Genomic DNA, 21,177 nt, shown 5'->3' with positions numbered 1-21,177 from the left:
TCTCCCTAAAGTAGTTTAGAAATAGCATGTATCTCATTGGGTTGTTTTTGGAATTACGTGACATAGCACAGGAAAAGTGGTTGGCGCATAGTAAGCTCTTACAAAGGCTACCCATAAGTAGGATCATTAGTCATAGTACTCATAAGAAATGACATAAAGTATGATTATAAATGTCTATTTTAGCCAGACCGTTTCTATAGAAGTATCTCAGTGGAGAAATGTGTATTAGTATCACCCCCGAAAGGCTAGTGGAAACAAGTCACAGATAAGCACTTCTTGATAGATGCTTTATTTCTGAACTATGAAGAATCCCCCTAGTTTCCCAAAAGATATTTTTTGTTTACCAGAGGGAAAACTTTAAATTATTAATAAACCCAGGATTTGAAATGGGAGGAACCTGAAAACGAACCTTGTGGTCTCTAATCCGCTCTCTCAAAGGAAACCAACCCACTCGGCGTCTGTGACTCTGACTCAGTCACACATCTCGGTGGGCGGGGAGCTGCTCTTCACTGCAGGGCTCTCAGGGGCGGATTTGACAGACACATGCCAGACCTGTCCTGTGAGGCGCCTCTGAGAGGTTTTGAACCGCCAGCCTTTCAGTCAGCAGCTGAGCATGTTAACAGTGCCGCCTACTCCAGGTCCCAAAAGAAGTAGATGCCAATGATTCCGGCATATTTGACTTCTTAGATGCATTTCTTGATCAAATACTAGAGATTGTACCCAGGTTACTTCAAGTCTAGCTTGGTTCAATAGAATATTTAGCAAAATTGTGAAAGTGTTGGCGACAATCTCAATGCAGGAGAAAAAAACCCCAAAACTCACTGCCCTGGTGTCAATTCTGATTTATAATGACCCAGAGGGCAGGGCAGAGCTGCCCCTGTGAACTTCCAAGAGTGTAACTTTTTAAGGGATAGAAAGCCCATCTTTCTGCCTCGGAGTTTTGAGCCCCTGACGTTTCCATTATCAGCCCAGTGTATAACCGCTACACCAGGGCGCCTGCCAATGGCAGGCATCAGCATGATCTACAAGAGCACACTCGCGCTCTCTCCGTAAGGTAAGCGCGGACTCTTCCATCAAATGCCATATGGACTTGCTTTCGTCCATGGTACAGAGGCTTACGAACTGCACGGTCAGCAGTTTGGAATCACCAGCCACTCCATGGGAGAAAAAGGCTTTCTGTTCCCATACAGAGTTACCGTCTATTCTGTCCTATAGGGTCGCTATGAGTCTGAATCGACTCGACGGCAATGCAATTTCTTTTATCCTTAAAAAAAAAAAAAAGAAGGTGTTTTTGGCCATTTCAGGGGGGAAGTGCCTTACTTTTCTGTTGAAGATCGGTCTCTTGGTCGCAGCGGTGGGACTGGAGGCGGACCATGTGGGGGAGGCACCGGGGAGGACGCATCCTTAAAGGCATCGGTGCCATTATCCGAGAGGCTTTTGGAGAGCGGTCTGTAGGTCTGGGTCTTCACCGCGGGGTGTGACTGAGCGCTGTACTGTGGGTTGTACAGGCCTATCGCGAGAAATACAAACAAACAAATCCAGACGGAAATGGCATTTAAAAAATACACTACATATGTGTCTCTCTCATGAATCGAAATTACTAAAATTTAACCAAAATTAATTTCAATAGGAAAATTCACATGCACATATCGGACTGGACATTTTGAATGAATTATTGTGACCTTATCATTCATTCATTCTAGACATGCACATTGACGGCAGTCCGTTTTCAGGAATTCCTGGGAATTGTAATCCAGATTTCTGTGAGGCAAAAATGTACAGGGACTGAGCAGATTTCCCCCTTTCTAAGGACACCGTTGGGGTTTCTGAACAACTTTGAAATCAATTAGCCCCCAAATACCTTCCAATATTTTAAAAGTTATGATTTACATACGCAAATCGCCATGTTGATTATAATCAAACAAAATATAGAAATCTATGTTGCATAGCCACAAACAGAATGATGGTTAAAAGTGCTTGGTAGTATACGGTAGCAGGCCAGATGAGGAAAACACACATTCAGAACTAAAGGATGTTAGAAGATGCTGGCTTGGTCAGAGAAGGTTAGCATGGATTACGGTTGGCCTTGAGGGGTTAGTTTGGGGGCTCGGGGAGAGAGGGTAGCAGGGATCGCGGAGGAAAAGAGTGCCAGGAAAGAGCCAGCTCGAAAGCAGTGGTTGGTACGGTTAGGAGAAGCTTAGCGACTAGTTGCTGTTACTTGATCTAGAGATGAAATGATTACATGAACATATCTTTAAGGGGCTCAATAAAATATGTAATTCCTGTTCACCTTGCTAGTGTATGTGATATAAACTTTAACAATGCGGACTTATAAAAATTTCTGATTGCCTACAACTTCCCTCTTTTGCGCTCACTCCATTTTCCTTATCTGCTTCTCCGAGGGTCCAGCACATTCCCAGGGCAAAGAAAAGACGTGACAACGGTTGGCACTTAAGTGTTTTGGCTGCATCCCACAGTCAAGCTTTGGCTTGAGAGCCAGACAAAAGATATAGGTCTGGTCTACCTCTCTCTAGGAATAACAAAAACCCAAACCCAAACTTGGGGCCACTGAGTTGATTGGCACTCGTGAATAGCCCATGCATCTCAGAGTGGGCTGAACTATAGGAAGTCAGAGTGCGGGGGGGAGGCATCTCAGTGGGCTTCTGCTCTCTTCTGGGGTCGGGGCAGGGCCCTTGCAGTTTGCTAAGGCTGTTATATACGTTTTCCTTTGTGGGGGCACGTGGCAACATCCCTAACAGTGCTGGCCAAAGGGAGACTCTTGCATTCCATGGTCAGACTAGCGAGGGGACCCCTGAGAGAAGTCGCAGGTGCTGAAGGAGAGAAGCAACCTGCCCCTGGGGGGCTGCTCTAGAACCCTAAACCAACCCCCCTTCCACTAAGTTCATGCTGACTCATGCATCGGGTTTCTGAGGCTAGAAACCTTTATAACTGCAGTTCTCAACCTGTGGGTCCTGACCCCTTTGGGGGTCAAATGACGGTTTCACAGCAGTTGGCTGATTCATAACAGTAGCAAAATTACAGTAAGGAAGTAGTCTCAAAGACAATTTTATGATTAGGGGGGGGGGTTCACCACAACATAAGGAACTGCATTAAAGGGCCGCGGCACCAGGAAGGTTGAGAACCGCTGCTTTACAAGGAGGACAGACAGCCTCATCCTTCTGTGTAGTGGCTGGTGAGCTTGAATTGCAGACTCTGCATTAGCAGCCTAGGCATACCCCACAGCACTGCCAAGGGTCCTTTGGGGCCTGCTCAAGAGAAGGGAAAATATCAACTGAGCAGCAGGCTTGAACCTGTGGTGGCTCAGAGACAGGAGGCCCTGTACGGGGTTCTTGATGATGAATTCTGGGGGAAGCCACTCAAGAAACATTGTAGGACTCCTCTCTTTCCAGCCTGCAGGCCACTTCATAAAATGCCACCAACAGCTCTGTTACAAGCAGACAGGTCTGAAGCGGAAGCCTTTCCAGGAAGCCCACGGGCAGCTCAGAGTCAGAAAAGTGGGCTCCCCAAAGTGGAATTTGTTTTCTTTCTCTTTCCTCTTTCCATGAATCATAGCAATGGATGGGGCGAGGGGTGGCGGGTAGGGGAACAGAGCAAGGGCAAGGTCACACAATACTTTGCTTGACTTGTTTTTTAAGAAGTGTATCTGAAGGATCTTGCGCAATTTTAATTACTCTCTGGCCTGACAAAAGCAGATCTTTATCTTATTGTAGGGCCCGATTACAGTGGGGCTATCATGCTGTCCCCCATTCCTGAAGCGGAGAACAAATGCAGAGTGGGAAGGAATGGGATTACACAGTATTAGTGTTCATTTCCATGAGAAAAGATCAATCCCTTTGTTAGGCATGCTCTGAGAAAAGAAAACAACAACAACAACAACAACAACAACAAGATCCCCTTAACTATATAAACTGAACACGTGCGCTCAGTGGTCAAAAGGTGGCCTTGTAGCTCATCCCAACAGCGCCCGGCAGAAAATATTCATTGCAAGCAAGGAAGCCCATCCTACCTGCATTATATGTATAAGGAGTATTATACATGTCTGTGCCATCATCTAGAAAATGAAACATAAATAGGATGGTGATACAGGTCTGCCCGCCACATCAGGTAACATGATAGTAGAACGTCAGAGACACAGCGGCAAGTTGTTAGGAAAACAATGCATTTTCTAACTCATACTTATCTTTCTTTTCTTCTTCAAATCTTGCGTTTAGCTGGGTTTGTGCAAACAGACCCCTGTCATGAATCTGCGGGCCTGCCCTCTTCCCTTCCCCAGGCAGCCTTCCACTCTGGACCACATTTCCCTAGTTGACGGTCGTTGCCATCGTGGGCGCCCCCTGGCTTACAGAGTAGAATGGCTGCGCAGAGTTTTCTTGCCTATCCTTGTAAAGGAAGCAAGCCATTTCTTTCCTGGTGCCACTAGGTGGCTTTGAACCGCCAACGTTTAGGATAGTGGTCCCGTGCAAACGGTTTGCCTAGCTTTTTAGACCTCACTTTCCTTTGGTAAGTCTTCTAAAGGGTTCTTGTCAAGTGTGTTGAGCCTGTCTGTTCAGCCCTTCCCATCCTTGCTATCCTGGCTAGGAGGAGACAGGTGGACAGAGGGACGAGTCTGTTCCAGCAGACACTGCAGAGGGTTAGATTGGGGATAGGGAGGCCGGGTTGGGGTGGGGGGTGGGAGTGTGTTTGGGGAGACCAGAGCATCTGGTATCCTTCCAGGGGGAACCTTCAAGAGGCTCAGAGTGAGGCAAGGGCACAGAGGACACCGAACAGAAAGAAGGAGGGCCGTGATGTTTGCCAGAGGCTTCACATTTTGTTACCACTCCACCCTTCAGCCCACAAGGACCTGAACAGAAACCAGCAAACCATACCTACCAGGCTTATGCACCATGTGAATTTGCTTAAACATTGTCTTGTACCAGTCCTTCGGCCGGTCAACTGTCTATAAAAGAGAATGTCCAATTGTTACAAAGCGGGGTTCAAATAAACATTGCTTCACTCCCCCCCCCCAGTGTTTCTCTCTGAATACTTTTTTTTAATACTAGATTTTTGTACCTTGATAAAAGTGTCTGGCTCTTTACTATTACATGATGACAGTATCCGCAGTTTAACCACGTACATTTGCAGCTTTTAAAGATAGCATCCCTTGTGTGCGGCTAGCCTGAGTTGGATTATTAGATGGCATAGTTTTTATTTTATCTTTCCAAATTATAACTCTACCCAGCACTAATCAGCTGATACTTGCACAATATATTTATATAAAATTTACTGAATGAACCTTATCAATGTAGTAGTTTGCTAGACTTTTGTGTTTGTAATTATTATCTTTAAAAACTTTAATGCGTGTTCTGTTCAGGGTGTTATTTCTAGAGTTTACTAGGAAGGGTTTTTGACTCATTCTGTATTCTGAGCAACTTAAATTTAGAGAAATAAATTTGTTGTTTACTAGTCAAGTGTTGCTAAGACACTGAAGCTGAGGCAAACCGTATTCCTGCACCAGGGCAAAGCTAAACCTATAGATATTACCTTGCAATATCTTTAACATGATAACACATTGCCATCTAGATATACACGCACGCATCATTTGCCTTGTTAAATTGTACGTCACTTGAGAGTATTAACTCCTCTAGGCATACAGGTGTCAGACAATAGAAACAATAAAGGATAGTGGAAATGTCATGGACTTAATGACAGGCTGACCTAGAGTTAAAGTTAGTTCTTTCCTTACTGCTTAATACTTCTTGCTGTAAAAGGAAGGTCTGAGAAACATGGAGTTCTCAGTCCCCAAAAGGTCTACAGTTCGGAAACCTTATACAAGTTCCCTATGAGCTTGAGTAGACTTCATGGCCGTGGACTTTGACTTTTGAGCTAATGCTTCTTAGCTATATGAATCTGGACAAGCTAACCATTTTGAACCTCAGCGTATTCTTTAAACAAAAACAAATATATATACACACATATCTTGAATTGCTGTGGAAATTGAATGAGACAATGTATGCAAAAGGGTCTAGAAAGAGTGTTTGGAATATAATGGACGCTCGTTTAACAGCAACAGTGAGAGCCCTGGTAGGGGGTTGTGAAGTGGGCTCCTAAATGCAAGTCAGTTGGAACCACTGGCCACTTCAGGGGGAAACTGAGGCATTCAACTCCTCTAAAGAGTTAGTGTCTCAGAAACACAGCAGGGTAGTTCTGCCCTAGCCAATAGGGTTGCTGCGAGTTGGAATGGAATTGATGGCAATGTGTTTGAGTTTCTCCAGTTTTTTACTTTATTCGAATCCGTTATTCATTTCCTTTCGGCTCATTCCACCATGGAAACATTGAGGAGGTGCTCATACTGGCTGAGGGCTCAAACGGTGGAACCTGATGGAGGAGGTACACCGATCAAGCAGGAGGCTAGCTAGTGTTTGCCAGTTCATACAAAGTAACTGAATATGAATTTATTTTCTTGAAAACTGATTTCTCTTCCATTAGGTTTTATTTCCTTCTGAGTATTAAGTAACAGAAAAGAAGATCTATCTTTTGTGCAAAAATATTTTCCGACCATGCCTGGACACAGCCAATAGCCACACAGAAGCCTAGTAAGTAAGCTATCACTGTATATGGCAATGCATCCTGACCGAGAGGATTTCCCTCCCCCTCCCCCCACTTGCCGGAGGGCAAATATTCGATAGGACCTTACAGTTGTGCCATCTGCTAGCTTTATATGGTCAGCCCAGAGATGCCAGGAAATGCCCAGACCATTGGCAAAGGGTACTAGAAATACTAAAACTCTGTGTCCCTTTCTAAAAGAAGTACTCTAGGCATTTAAAGTTTTCCTTTTAAGCTGGATGATTACGCCAAATACTAAGATTAATAGCGGTCTACTTGAATTTGAGGAATTTTACTTCTGTGTGTATCTTGCAAAATGACTGGGATGGACAATAACTACCAGTAATTTACCATCCATATGATTTCTGTACTTTTGACCGCCTGTACCTTCCCAGAGTCTGCAAAGCTTCAAAGTTCTATCGATGTCGATTTAATAAGCAGAGACTTCCAGAAAGGAATAAAGACGCATATTTCACACACACTAGCAGAACTGTGCTGTCTGTTTTTGCCCTGCCAGCTTTGAAAGGTCTCAAACAAGTGCTATATTTGCACTAGCAGAAAAGAACCTTGTTTTTCACTTAATGAGCTGGTCTTAAATTACATAATCTCACAGGACCTGAGCCCTAGTGATTCTTGTTGTTGTTGTTAAGAATGGCAGTAAAAGGCTGACACAGACACCCAAGGTCACCTGAGAGCTCACAATCTGGGAAGCCGCTTCCCTTCATTAAAATAGCTCAAAGGTGCCATTTGTTGACTCTTGGCTTTCTAGAATTTCTGGGCTACTTTGCAAATTTTGGTTGTCTACACTGATACTATAATCCGGTGTATTGAGACAGTCATGCCTTTGATGGTCAATGCTTCAGGGAAAAGCGACCGCCAAACAATTAGACGTCGGATCATCAAGACTACAGGAACGAGAAAGAAAAGCCACTTGGGAGATTCTTGGCCTTGCTGTGGCTCAGAGACTGGGTGACTCAACAGTTATAAACATAACTATACTTGGAGGTTCTGTGTAGGGCAGTGACATAGTGACTGTAAGTAAGAGAAGAGACTGTACAGACCTGCGCCTTCTTAGTAAAGCTTTAAAGATCTAAGGAAGAGCACCGTGGGGTGTAAAAGTGATGGCTCCTTATTAGGGCTGCTTGCACCTCATTTTCGATGTCACAGGAAAGAAACTGAGTCTGAAATGGTTAGGGTTAGCCTGTGACTATGCATCTCTCACCGTGCTTTAGGTTTGGCAGTAGGTTCGGTAAGCTATACAAGCATGTTTAACCTGACTTCCTTTTCATTGGCCATCCACAACATCTTAGTTACCTTTCTGAAAACTAAGAAAGCAAGTGCTCCTTAAGAGAAGCCTGTCTTCAAGATGAACACATGTTTGCATGTTCACTTTCAGGTAATCATTTATTGACCTAAAAGCACACCTAGAGGTCTTGGGTGAAAGCCTTTCAGACAGAATCTGTGACCACCGAGAATTAGGGCTGCCCTGATTTGTACATCTACTACACTTCAAGTGCCGATGAGATGCACACCGTCACACAGATTGTATCCCTGTATTATCAGAAACACACATGTAGACAGTAAGTTAACTATTTGTGAAGGTCAGAAATATTAAAAGGAAGACAAAGGCCCAAGTGCCATCACCAGAAACATATAATCTTCACATGACTGAAAGGATTAGTCACAATCCCTAATCTTTTTCTGCCAGTTAAATACGATAACAGTTCCAGGCCTTTACACCGTGCAACATTCCCACAATCTCACTAGTCTAAAAAGCCCAGCCATGCTAGATCGATCTCTTTTGGCCTTCTAATTCGATTACGGATGTCTACCATAAGCAATATTGAGCTCTTCTCTCTGAACACCCATATAATAAATGCAAATTCAGGGAGCGAGAAGGAAACAAACATGTTTCCTCCCATTCTTTTTGAAGATTTCCATTCTTACTAGGTTTTTTTAAAAAAAACATCTGCCCATTCGTTCTGTCTCCTCTATCCCTTGCTTTCTTTTGCTTCCCAGGTTTGCCCTCCAGGGAGGTAGCCCCTGGCAGCTCCCCAGCCCTGTATGCTGGTGTGGTCAGGCCCAGGGGGTAGAGCCGGAGCTCTGTTCTCACACCTCCCCCCAAGTTCACCTGCAGAGGTGTTGCTGCTCTCATCCTGCTCGCTGTCGTCCGGCTTGCAGGCAGTCACGGCCCTTCTGCTCAAGTGGACCTGCCCAGCAGCTCGCAGCCGCCTCTGCTGGCGCTGAGCTTTGCCAGAAGGGGCTGCCCTGACACTCAGAGCAATGCGCTGGCAGCGGTTAAAGACTTAAAAAAAACTGCCCAAGCACTTTCACTTACCATCCCTGGAGAGCTCTCAGCCAGCACAGCTGAAGAGGGACACTAAGAATGTTGTTGTTTTTTTGTCCCCTACAGACAGCTTTTCCCTTCAATGACATCAGCTCCCCACATTCCAAACACCTCACCTCCCAACTCCCAATTCACAGCTCCCAAGCTCCCGGTGTTAACACCATCCATTTCAAGAAAGAAATCACTGCCTTATTTGCAATGCATGTGGGAATGCGATTCAGCCAAAGAATTCAGGGCCCTGCTCTTTTCTAGGGCCCTGCCACACCATGGGCCAGAGCATGGGTTATCACTTCCACGGACTCATAATGTCCAGGTCTTTTAATTAATAAGGGAAACAAAAACACCCCCCCCCAGCGTCCCTTGAAGATGTGATTTTCAGTGGACAGTTTTCTTTCTCTACCTCCCACAGCCTAATATTCATGAGAACTCAGATGGCTCGCAGCGCCATCCCCATTATATAAGACCGCAGGAATGCACGAAGCCATTGACAATCCGTCTTTTGTACCATCTGTGCATACGTCCAGAGCGACACACACACACACACACACACACACACACACACACACACGCTGGCATGCCCTACCGTCCTAATTGCTGTGGGGATGCCGGACTCATCGACCGGCCCGATCCCTGGGTAGTGGGGGGCCTTGATGACTGTCACCCTCTTCTCTTCCTCCGAGCATCTATAGAGCGGCATGGAGCTGCCTGCGGAGCCGTCCAGAGACTGAGCGTGCTGGGCATAAGCCTCCGTGGAATCTGCGGAGAAACGTGGCGACATCGAGTGACTCTGATGCACAAAGAATCCCGAATCAAAGTCTGTGCTTGTCTGTCTCCCAACGGTGAGGCAGAGCCTGTACGTCCATTGAGATCCCCTTTGAAACTCACTGAACTCTACCTTTGAGCCGCTTGCTGTGAGCGCGCAGGCGTGGCTGGGACAGGTGTGTGGAAGCATCAAGAACTTGGCTTCTGTAGACAGAAGCAGGAGGGAAAGAGAGTGCCACGGACACTGCACCCAGTGAGCACGTCCCTCGCATCGCCTCCGTTTATCCTCCCTGTAATCTTGGGGACTGGCGACAGCGGTGATTCGGTTCTGACCCTGGGAAGGCGATTCAGGTTCAACCCGGTCAGTGCACCTCACTGCCCGTCTGCGGACGGAGGCGTGCATGTTGCTATGACGCTGAGCACGTTTCAGCGGAGCGTGCAGACTTAGAGACTAGAAGGAAAATCTGGCGACCCACGCCTGAAATTAGCAAATGAATACTCAATGGATCTCAACTGATCTCGGGATGGTACCAGACAGGGCAGGGCTCCACATGGGGTCCCTGGGGTGGAGCAGACTCCACCGCAGACCCTACCAGTCTTGGGAGAGAACTAATTTATGGATGGAGGGGCAAGAGCGGAGACTGGCCACGTGCCTAAGGTCATAACTTACTTTAAAATCTCTGTGTGTGTGCGTGTGTGTGTGTGTGTGATGTGCTAGCTGCCATCGTTTGACTATACAACATGTCCAAGGGCTCAAGTGGGGAGCAGATATTTTGAGAATGATGAGGGCAACAGGTGTATGGATGTGCTTGGCACAATGGATGCATGTATGGGTTGTGATGAGAGTTGGACGAGCCCCCAAATTTTAAAAAATGATTAAAAACAAGAGTATACAACATGCATTTTAGAACCAAATTGATGAATGCTGTCAATGGTAGCAATTTTTAAAATAAAAATAAGGCAGAAACAAAAGGAGCTTTAAGAATCTTCTCATCCAAACAGGTATTTGAATGGGAAGGCTATGGATAAAGGAATAATTTTAAATGATTAGTATTGACTTTATTTAAACAGCAACAAGGGCCATAATATCTTTGTATTTACATTAAAATGCCAGAAACCATGATTTTCTTGTCCTTTGAGGATACAAAGGACACAAATTAGATAGAGTTTATCATGCCTCTGTCTTCCCGAACTAACATGGTTTCCTAAACAACAGTGAGTGTGTGTAGTCACTATACATCCCACCTACCCTTACTTCATAGGTCTTGATGACAATCAATATGCCTATCCATCTGGAAAAATTGATATTGTGACTTACTGTCCTTCTGTAATTAAGCTAAACAATGTTAGTGATTAAGTTCAGCACCTCAGTTATATTCCGTATGCCATGGTTTGGTTATATTATGTCGACGTGTTTGGAAATTCCTCTGTTCTGATGAAGTTGGCCTGCTATTTCTTGCTGATTGGTTCAAAAAGATTTTTATATGGAATTAGAAAATTCCTGCTGTCTCAGTGTAGGAACCCCCCCCCCCAACACACACATGTTTTTTACATATAAAATATCACAAGTAAACTTAAAACCTGGACTCATCCTGATAAGGATATCCCAGAATAAGAACCCTTGTCAGCTAAAATCCATTGACAACGTTTGTTGCAGCGACTATTTATTATGGCCATTTCCAGTTTAGTTTGCAGTAGAAAAGGCATAGGAATACAAATGTTTCATGTGTCATTGTATATAAGAGTAATGTTTGTTGTTTTTTCTCCAAGCAACACCAAATAGAGACACAATGTGAAATTAGATGCTGCTGAACTTCTTATTTAATTCTAAAAAAGAATCCAGGTCATCAGAGATGCTGTAACTCAGCAAATGTTTTTGAGTATATATTAGGTGCAAACTCCTAGCCTACACAAATAATATCAACTCTGCCTCCATATATGGTGCCTATGAGTCTGTGACCCTATCGCTTATGTAATGCATGCTAGCCCTTTCCTAGATTGTTCTCTTATATGGACCCTTGATTCCTAATATAACAGCTTTTTTCCCTCCTCAACTAAATATGAAGTTCTCCTAATGGGTCATGAGTGGGGCTGCGAGCTGCAAGGTCAGCAGTTCAAATACAATAGCTGCTTAGAGGGGGAAAGATGAGGCTCTTTGCTCCCATAGAGATTGACAGCCTTGGGAACCCACAGGGGACAGTTCTATTCTGTCCTTTAGGGTCGCTGGGAATCAGAATCAATTGGATGGCATTGAGTTTGCTTTTGGGGGGAGATGCAGGACCTGGAACCATCTTGGCACTGGAGCTGGGGTAGTCTTTGGACTGTATGGATCAGCCTCAGCAATATGATATAAGGTCACTATGAGTTCAAATCCACTCAATGGCAGTAGGTTAGGGCAGGACTTATCTCAACACTGGTTAAGCGGAATCTGCCCAATGCTATTACATAGGAATTTCTTTTCATGTCCTGTTTTTTAAATGTCAAATCTACTCAATGATTTATTCTAAAATTAAAGCTTGTTTATATTTATACTATTTTTTATTTCCTGGGGTCGAGGACCAGGAGACTATGCTCATTAAAACAGGCAATGGAACAAAGAGAAGATTTTGATAATAATAATTTGAGGAAATATTAAGGCTAAAATAATGAGCAGCGTTTTACTCTACACATGCGGTCATGCATGTTGCCAGTGGCCGTCAAGTTGGTTCCAACTCATAGTGACCATGTGACAAAGGAAAGAAACATCGCTTGTTCCCGAGTCTTCCTCACCACTGTCCTGATGTTTGAGTGTCTTCCAGTGTGGTAGACACTGTGTCCGTCCATCTTGTGCAGTCTTGCGCTTTGTCACTACCCACCTGCTTTACCAAGCACGGTATCTTTCTGTAGGGGCTGGTCTCATGCCTAGTTTCATAACAATTCTACACCCAGTGAGCATCCATTATACGAAAGCCTACTATGTCCTGATTGCTCAAGGGCAGAACGTTGGCACAGGAAGTTCGACTTTGTTAGACTCTAAAAGGAGTTCAATGTAGGGTTCACCCAGGAGCCCCAGGAGCAGCGGGTAGGGAACACACGAGTCTATTTACACTCTGCTTTCATGAGTCCCATGGCTGTATTTAAAAATCTTCCAGTTATGAAGGTCTTGTTGACTACGGAAGCTGAGATCTGCAACACGCATGCTGGATGGCGACATAAAATTTTCCCTTTGAATGTATTAGCACCATGTTCTCTCAGTCGCACATTAGGGTGTTGAATGAGGACGAGGAGGGGCCGTCGGCCCTCGAAGTAAGGATGGTCATTACTGTGAAGTTTGGTGCTCTAGCCGGTCTCTCCGTTGCTGCTGGATGGTGTTAGAGACCCGTGCCTCCCCCAGCTTTTTGAGAGGTATAGTCTAGTCACCCTCAATCTTCCGACTGGCTTCTGCCACCTCAGGAAAGCGTTTGGCTTTGTCACGGAAGCCTTTGACGTTCTCTGCAACATAGATACTTTTTCAGCCTGAATTTAGATGATGATGGCTCATCTTTTTTTAAAATACTAACTGGTGTTTATTATTTTCCAAATTCTGCTAGTATATTCTACACAATAAAGTTTTTCTTCTCAGGGTATTGCCTGGCTTCACTCAGTTCACAGGCCCCATGAAATTACATGCTTAGATTTTATGTTCCTGTGCTGCGCGTGTGTCCGCTTCCTTTCTTTCTGGAGGAGAGCTATGTCTTGCATCTAGTTCCTAATTTCCCAAAGGGTTAAGAACTATTTTTACATACAATGACATGGAATTCCAATTTGTTTTTTGTGTTTTTTTTTGGTTTTGAGTGGAATGGAAAGGAATGCCGAGGTTTTCTGTTTCTGTTTGCTTTTCGTTTGACTTCCTGCTATGACATCCTTGACAGATCGCCTTTCAGCTTGTTTGAATAAATTCAGTGTCAAGGAGGTGACTACTTTGTAACCCAGCCTAACACCTTGGCGGGTGGTTTTTACTGTTAATCAGTGATTCCTCATGTTTAGCAAAGCAGTTTTCTGCCATGAAAGCAAGCTCTTCTACACAGATGTGGACTGCCTCACGCATGAATGGCATTTGCCAATGGAAAAATGATATACTAATGTGTGCCTGGAGGTGTAAACTTTGCTTTCCCAAACTGAACCATATTCTTTTACCCGCTCCCCCTCACCCTTCCAAACACACCCTAACCATCTAATGGTCTGTGGAGGCTCAGCTATGGTGGGAACCACCATCTTGGAATAGCCGGGTGTTTATTTTCTGTAGTGTTGAATCCTTTGCCCTTAATTCCTCCACGGGGAACAAGGTCATAAAATATGGAGATATTGAACGGCTACTGTCTTCTGTGGGCAAAGTCACTCTGATGCTTTGTACTTTCTTCTCCTGTTGGGCTGTGGCCATATTGAAATTGTGATGGAAATCATGACTGTCAAGTTACTTACCAAGTGATCGGCCATGCTGCATGGTAAGGCTGGAACTGAACGAGCTGGGTAGAGAGATGGACGTGGAGGGGGAAAACGGCCTGTGGTAGTAGCTCATTGGACTCACAGCGTCACCAGACTTTCCATTCACTGTTATCTGGCTCTGGGAAAATTGGAAAAGCAGCCCGTTAAAGTAAACCGGCAGATCCATTCTTTTAGATGACTGTAGCTTGCTGCCCCTCACCAGACAACAGTCAGATTTTTATTTACTTGAGAAAGTGATGTCTAGAAGGACAAGGTACATTTCACCCCCAGTGCTTTCTTTATATTTCTTTCTCCATGAAAAAATTTTTTTTAGTGTGTCAGAGGGTACCCGAGATGATCAGGATGAACAGAAGCAACTCATCAGTGAGCTTGACACTCTGCCAGCGGAGACGCTGAGCCACATCAGTAGGCGTCAGGAATTAGCATGTATTCAGAATGAAATGAATAAGGAGGGTGAGTTTGTGCTGACAATTATAGCCCATGTAGTCAGGGCACTGTCACACTGCTCTGCCTGCTTCATTCCAAATAAGTGTTCTTGGACATGATGTCAGGGGTGGGCTCTTAGTCTTGGTCAGGGACAGCCAGGGGTGGATGTGTATTTGCTCAGCAAGGGGGCTACCACGAGGGAAGCAGTGCTTGGATTTATAGGTCACGAAGCAACTTGTTCTAGAAGAAACAAATAGCTCGCAGAGCATGAGAGAGACATGACAAACTGCTGGCGTCTCTCTTTTAGCACGTTCTGAACCTGTGGTTTTGTAGAAATATATTGCTGTGGTTATTTTAGAGCTGAGTATTTTATATCCTCACTGGTAGTTCAAGCTCTTTGTTGGAGACAGTCATACACGTATTTCTCTTACTTTTTCTTTATACAAGCTGCAACTTGTTGCTAACAATGGTAGCTATTCAGTAGACACATATTTTAATTAAATCGAATCAGCTTAGTTCATAGAGGTTGGATGCCCCTTTGTTAAGCACTCCTATCTATCCACAATGCTCACTAGGCATTGTGGAAATGACATAGTGCATGCAAATGAGATCCAAAAAAGTTAGTAAAAGCATTAGTCAAAACGCAGTCACAGCTAAATGCACACAAGCACAAACATGCACGTAGATGACCATGACTTGCAAACCTTCTATATTTGTCCTAAAGCAAAATAAACCATTACCCAGGCCTGAAACATGGATCAACAATCAACTGCACCTATATGCATGCATGACTTCTTCTTCAAGCAAACACATTTTCAAATGATCTAAAATCAATTGTTTCATTACACCCCAGCCATATCGCAATTGTCCTAACATCAATAAGCATGTTAATACAATGACTATGCTTACTAAGTACATCTTCAAGTTGTTTTAGAAATTGCTGTCTTATCATCTCACTCTCTGCAATCCAGCCAGTTCTGACTCTGCGGGCCCGTAGTAGAACTGCCCCTGGGGGTGTCTGAGACTGGACATCTTTAGGGGCGCAGAATGCCTCCTCTTTCTGATGTTGAGGTTAGCAGCCCCAGGTAATCAACTATGCGACAGGCATCCTTAGGTCATCAAGAGTTGGGATCAATTTGATAGTAAATGGTTTTAAACTTGAGGAACCGTGGGGGTGGGGGAAATGTCTCAACCCCAGCTGCTCATTGAAATGTTGGCCATTTGAATCCACTAAGTTGGGCTATGAACCTCAAGGTCAACAGCAACCACCCAACACTCTCTAGAGAAAGATGACCCTTTCTATCCTTGTAAAGAATTCCGAGGGGAAACCCACATGGGCAGTTCTACCCTGTCCTGTCGGGGCACTATGAGCCCGAGGAGACTCCATAGCAGTGAGTTTGAGAAACTGCTCTTCAGGAGAAATGCAGCAATCTGCTGCTTTAAAGACTGTAGTCTCGGAGGCTGTCAGAGTGTGATAAAGACTGTAGAGTCAGAGTCCGTCAGAGTGTGATAAAGACTGTAGTCTCAGAGACTGTCAGAGTGTGATAAAGACTGTGGTCTCAGAGACCGTCAGAGTGTGATAAAGACTCTAGTCTCAGAGACCGTCAGAGTGTGATAAAGACTGTAGTCTCAGACTGTCAGAGTGTGATAAAGACTGTAGTCTCAGGGACTGTCAGAGTGTGATAAAGACTGTGGTCTCAGAGACCGTCAGAGTGTGATAAAGACTCTAGTCTCAGAGACCGTCAGAGTGTGATAAAGACTGTAGTCTCAGAGACCGTCAGAGTGTGATAAAGACTGTAGAGTCAGAGTCCGTCAGAGTGTGATAAAGACTGTGGTCTCAGAGACCGTCAGAGTGTGATAAAGACTGTAGTCTCGGAGACTGTCAGAGTGTGATAAAGACTGTAGTCTCGGAGACTGTCACAGTGTGATAAAGACTGTGGTCTCGGGGACTGTCAGAGTGTGATAAAGACTGTAGTCTCAGGGACTGTCAGAGTGTGATAAAGACTGTAGTCTCGGAGACTGTCAGAGTGTGATAAAGACTGTAGTCTCAGGGACTGTCAGAGTGTGATAAAGACTGTGGTCTCGGGGACTGTCAGAGTGTGATAAAGACTGTAGTCTCAGGGACTGTCAGAGTGTGATAAAGACTGTAGTCTCGGAGACTGTCAGAGTGTGATAAAGACTGTAGTCTCAGGGACTGTCAGAGTGTGATAAAGACTGTGGTCTCGGGGACTGTCAGAGTGTGATAAAGACTGTAGTCTCGGAGACTGTCAGAGTGTGATAAAGACTGTAGTCTCAGGGACTGTCAGAGTGTGATAAAGACTGTGGTCTCGGGGACTGTCAGAGTGTGATAAAGACTGTAGTCTCGGAGACTGTCAGAGTGTGATAAAGACTGTAGTCTCGGAGACTGTCAGAGTGTGATAAAGACTGTAGTCTCAGGGACTGTCATTGTTACTCTTCTTCTAAGACCCTGTGAGCTGGCAAATACTCCACGGCAATGGCTTTCGTGTGTGTGTGTGTGTGTGTGATTTGTTTTAAATTTAAGCAAGTTGACCTGAATCCTATTTGATGTGTTCAGTAATATTGATTAGGTATTTATCAAAAGGAAACACTGAAAGTAAATTCACTAAAATGTGTGCTAAACCAGAAATTACTGAAAGAATAATGTGACTGTGAGAAAGTATACTTTAAAATGAGTCATTGGGAAAAGCATCTCAAGAAAAATGTAAGTGCAATCTAAACTGCTACTTGAAATTGTGCCAGATGTAGTTAGTTCAAATAGTGCTTATTAGACGATATGAATCCGACTCCTAAAACAGTTTAAAAAACAGAAAATTAAATAGGTTAGCACATAAATTCACATCCTATCACTTATCTCTGCCATTTAATTAAAGACCTTGATAAGATTCCTTCAAATCCTAAAACATAGGCGCACTTACTGTACAGAACACTGTGAGGCATGGCCTGTGCTTGCTGAGCCCGATACTAGTCCCTATGCCGTCTGCACAGGCTGAGGGGGCCCTGGTTGGTAGCCACGGCTGCAGCCTTACTGAATCGAACATCCTTAATATAAACAACCATTGGATGGATATGAAACCCAGTCCAATCAATGACACCCTTTCCTATTTTTTGCTGTGGCACCTTTGAAAACATGTGCATATAATATTTCTCCACATATGAAACTGACAGATTTATGACCTTGATAAAGAATACTAGGCAATACAAAGGAAATGTTGGGCTATGACAGAGCTTGTTTGGAAATTCATGATGATATCATTTTTAGAAATAAATTCCCAGTTTGAACCTGAAGTGATGTGATTTTTAGAGTAAAGCCATGATCAGCAAACACTTGATATGCAATTGAAAATCTGCACTATTTACTTTTGAAGCATTTTAGTTGTTCATAAGTCATTCACTGGGGTTTACATTTGTCATGGAGACAGATGTAGATGAAAAACCATTTATAGAAAACATATAAGTGGAAATAAAGCTAGATGGACAAACTGATAAATACATTTATAAGTTATACTGGAATGGTTCAGGAGCAATAATTTCTAAAAAATCATGGGGCTGCATTTCCATAATGACAATGTTGATTGTTTACATCATGGATTCCTCTACGAAGATGGATTTAAAAGATGTAGGTGTTAGTGACTGTGGAACAGGACGAATTAACTCATGTACTCAGTAGTGATACCTGTGAGAAGCAAGGGTCTATGAACTATTCATACAGGGTACATTCATATGAGTTTCTGAGCTAAATTGTTATTTACCAGCTGTTAATAAGGGTTACAATTTTTTAAGTGTTAAGAATTTCTCTAGAGTTCATTCATAACAATCTTATATATACTTGTACACATCTCTGAGATAACATCTCCCGAAGGGAAAACTCTGTAAAACACATCTTCTACTATAGCAATGCCATGGAAATGTAAGGAATTCAAAAATGAATGAAGAGCTAAAATGGACATTTTCAACACTAAATCAGCCTATGCAGATGACAGCAATGGATGCCCCTGTAGAGTGTAGAGTCGGTTTGCCAGACAACATCGATGCAAACACACATGCTCAGCCGCACTATGGGCTGGCAAATACATAATGGAGGCAAAGGAGGGGAGGATCATTACATGAGTGGCAGCAGGGGTGGTTAAGGTGGTGCCTCCTGGGGTGGGTGTCTCCGAACCATCAGTGGTGTCAGAGTTGCTGACCTGCAGCTCATCTGGCATGGCTGTGGAGGACTTTCTCTGGGAGTGGGAGGAGTGTCACAGGCACTGCTGTGAAGCAGGCTTTCAGGGGTAGAAAGGCTGCCTGCGTTCATTGTGTGCAGGGCCCTAGGTTTATGCAGCCACGAAGGGCCCAAGTCACCAGGAGGGGCTGGCTGGACAAAGGATGCAGGCGGGAGCCAGTCTGGTGAAAAGGTGCCCCTGTACGAGGGACCACAGAAGGAGGGCGCAGAGAAGTGGTTTCTGGTGTGGTCTGAGTGTCTGTGACGCATTTACCTCCAACACATGGGCGGTTAAGGTCTGCTTTCCCAGCTGAGTTTGAGAAAAAATCATAAGGGATATAAATTACCCAATCAATAAAGCTCTCTCTTTCTGCAATGCAGCAACACAGGCCAAACATCAGTTTTATTTGCAAGCACTTTAGGAAGTACATTCAGATGGATTAGATGTCAACCACACATTACACAGAAAGCATAAAACTGTGAAGAATGCAGTGTTATCTTTTTGGAAACACGGCCAATTTTCATACTGCATTACAGTGTCATTTTGGATGAGGGCTTCAGAGAGTTGGCATAAGAAGAGCCTAAATATATACATATATATAAATATATGTGTATATATATTTTTTCTCTTGAAAATTTTGTTTTTCTTGTGGCAGTGAAGTGAGAGTAGATGTCTATTGGTCGGGAGTAGGAATCTCGTAGGCTTTGTGGATTGCACACTGAGTCAGCAGTTCTAACCTCACCAAACGCTGATGGAGAAAGATGAGGCTTCCTGCTCCAGTCAAGACTTACAGCCTTCCTCAGAAACGCAAGGGGGCAGCTCTAGTCTGCCCTCCGGCATTGCTGAGTCAGAATCGACTCCATGGCAGTGAGTTTAGTTTGGTATTGGTCAACAGACTTAGTTCTCATTTCCTTAGAAATGCTCTTGTGGTATAACTCTCCCTCTTCCACAATATCCTCAAAATATAAATTAGTTTGGCCTGTTTCTGTGCACTATAAAGCATCATCCAACTAAACATAAGTACATTTGGGTTCTTAATCATTTACTGGGCTTGTCCTTTGATTTAACTGTAAAATATTAAAAGAATTGACCTTGAAAATAACTTAGCAGTGCAAATAGAAAGTTCTTGTGTGGGAAAATAAAGTGCAAAAAAAAATCACCCACTGAAATGGTTAGCATGAGTTCTAGTTGGTTAGGACTGCTCTTGGTTTTGAAATCTCAGGTAAAGGAGAAAGAAACTGAAAGTGAAATTGAGTTTTTTTAATCTCTAAGGTGATAATCCTGAAGCCCCATAGAAGGTTTTCTTATGGCCGGCCTGTTATCACCTTGATAATAGCTGTTTCTTCAAGTCAAAGATGATGACAGGTGTCCACCCCAACATAAGTGAATAAGATCTACAAGCTTTTCTTCTTTATGACTTTAAGTGTTTGGTGCCAGGCCAGAAGTATTATGAAAAATAAGCATGTGGATGATCAACAAGTTCAAGAGAATTTTCAAGAGAAATCTTGTCCAGTAAATGTTTAATGGTACCAGTGGAGTTCTTGGTCAGTAATCATTTTTATACAGCTGGTATCATGCATGCTGCTTGCTGGTCTCATAAAAAAATCTCAATGAACATTTTCCCTCTGATGTCTAATAGAGGATTAAAAAAGAAATTCCAGACAATAACAAGGTCTCTCTGGATCATGCAATCCCCTTGACAGTATGATAGTAGTATTTCTCTTAGGAAAAGTGTACGCATCCATATGCTCATAATGTTCTACATGTAAATTTAGGGGATTATAAATAATTAAACACACATCCTTAGTCTAATAGTTTAGGAAGTTCCAATTCTAGGTAAACTATCCATTTCTTTTTTTTAATTTACAGAGTTTTTGAAAAAACCATACTCATTTTAAATTTACTTTAGTATACATGATTAAAAACAGCTGTAGGATTGACTAACAAGCATATTGTTATTCAGGACTTAAATATTTAATTAGCATACATTTTTGTTAATAAATATTTATAGTAATTGGAGATTTTATTGGAAGTAAAATGATATATTAAAATTATAATAATTATAACTTAACATGTTAGAAGTCTACATGCATGAATGGAACCCAGTATGAAGCGGTTTTGGGTTGAGTATAATGCGTGGAATTTCTTAGTGTGGTGAGGCAGTTTCACTGAAGATGTTTCATAGAATATTAATCTCTCTTTTTGTTTTGCTTATGCTAAGTGAAGATTCCATTATAGACTAAAAATCATGCAAATGGATTTGTGTAACTTGCTTAAAGGAGTTTTACTTTTTAAAATTCAAAGTAAAAATTGGAATGACTGTCCTGCTTCCAGGTCTGGCTTGTCTATAGC

General features: G+C 43.4%; 1 protein-coding gene across 8 annotated transcripts in view; it reads right to left on the bottom strand.

Moving 5' to 3' along the window:
• Positions 1–21,177, bottom strand: part of SORBS2 (sorbin and SH3 domain containing 2) — a 240,467-nt gene that overhangs the window by 64,298 nt on the left and 154,992 nt on the right. For 3 of the 8 annotated variants that reach the window (XM_075556798.1, XM_075556802.1, XM_075556803.1), the window contains 5 exons: positions 14,153–14,294; positions 9,534–9,706; positions 4,891–4,957; positions 4,028–4,072; positions 1,321–1,510 (listed from right to left, as the gene is read on the bottom strand). In XM_075556798.1, coding sequence (XP_075412913.1) covers positions 1,321–1,510; positions 4,028–4,072; positions 4,891–4,957; positions 9,534–9,706; positions 14,153–14,294 — 617 coding nt within the window. Of the gene's footprint in view, positions 1–1,320; positions 1,511–4,027; positions 4,073–4,890; positions 4,958–8,734; positions 8,910–9,533; positions 9,707–14,152; positions 14,295–21,177 lie in introns of those variants that run through there. The other 5 variants (XM_075556804.1, XM_075556799.1, XM_075556800.1 and 2 more) reach the window with 5 other exon arrangements.

This window comes from Tenrec ecaudatus, chromosome 8 (genome assembly GCF_050624435.1).
Source record: "Tenrec ecaudatus isolate mTenEca1 chromosome 8, mTenEca1.hap1, whole genome shotgun sequence".
Classification (NCBI taxonomy): Eukaryota; Metazoa; Chordata; class Mammalia; order Afrosoricida; family Tenrecidae; genus Tenrec; species Tenrec ecaudatus.
This window is presented reverse-complemented; position numbering and strand designations above follow the sequence as displayed.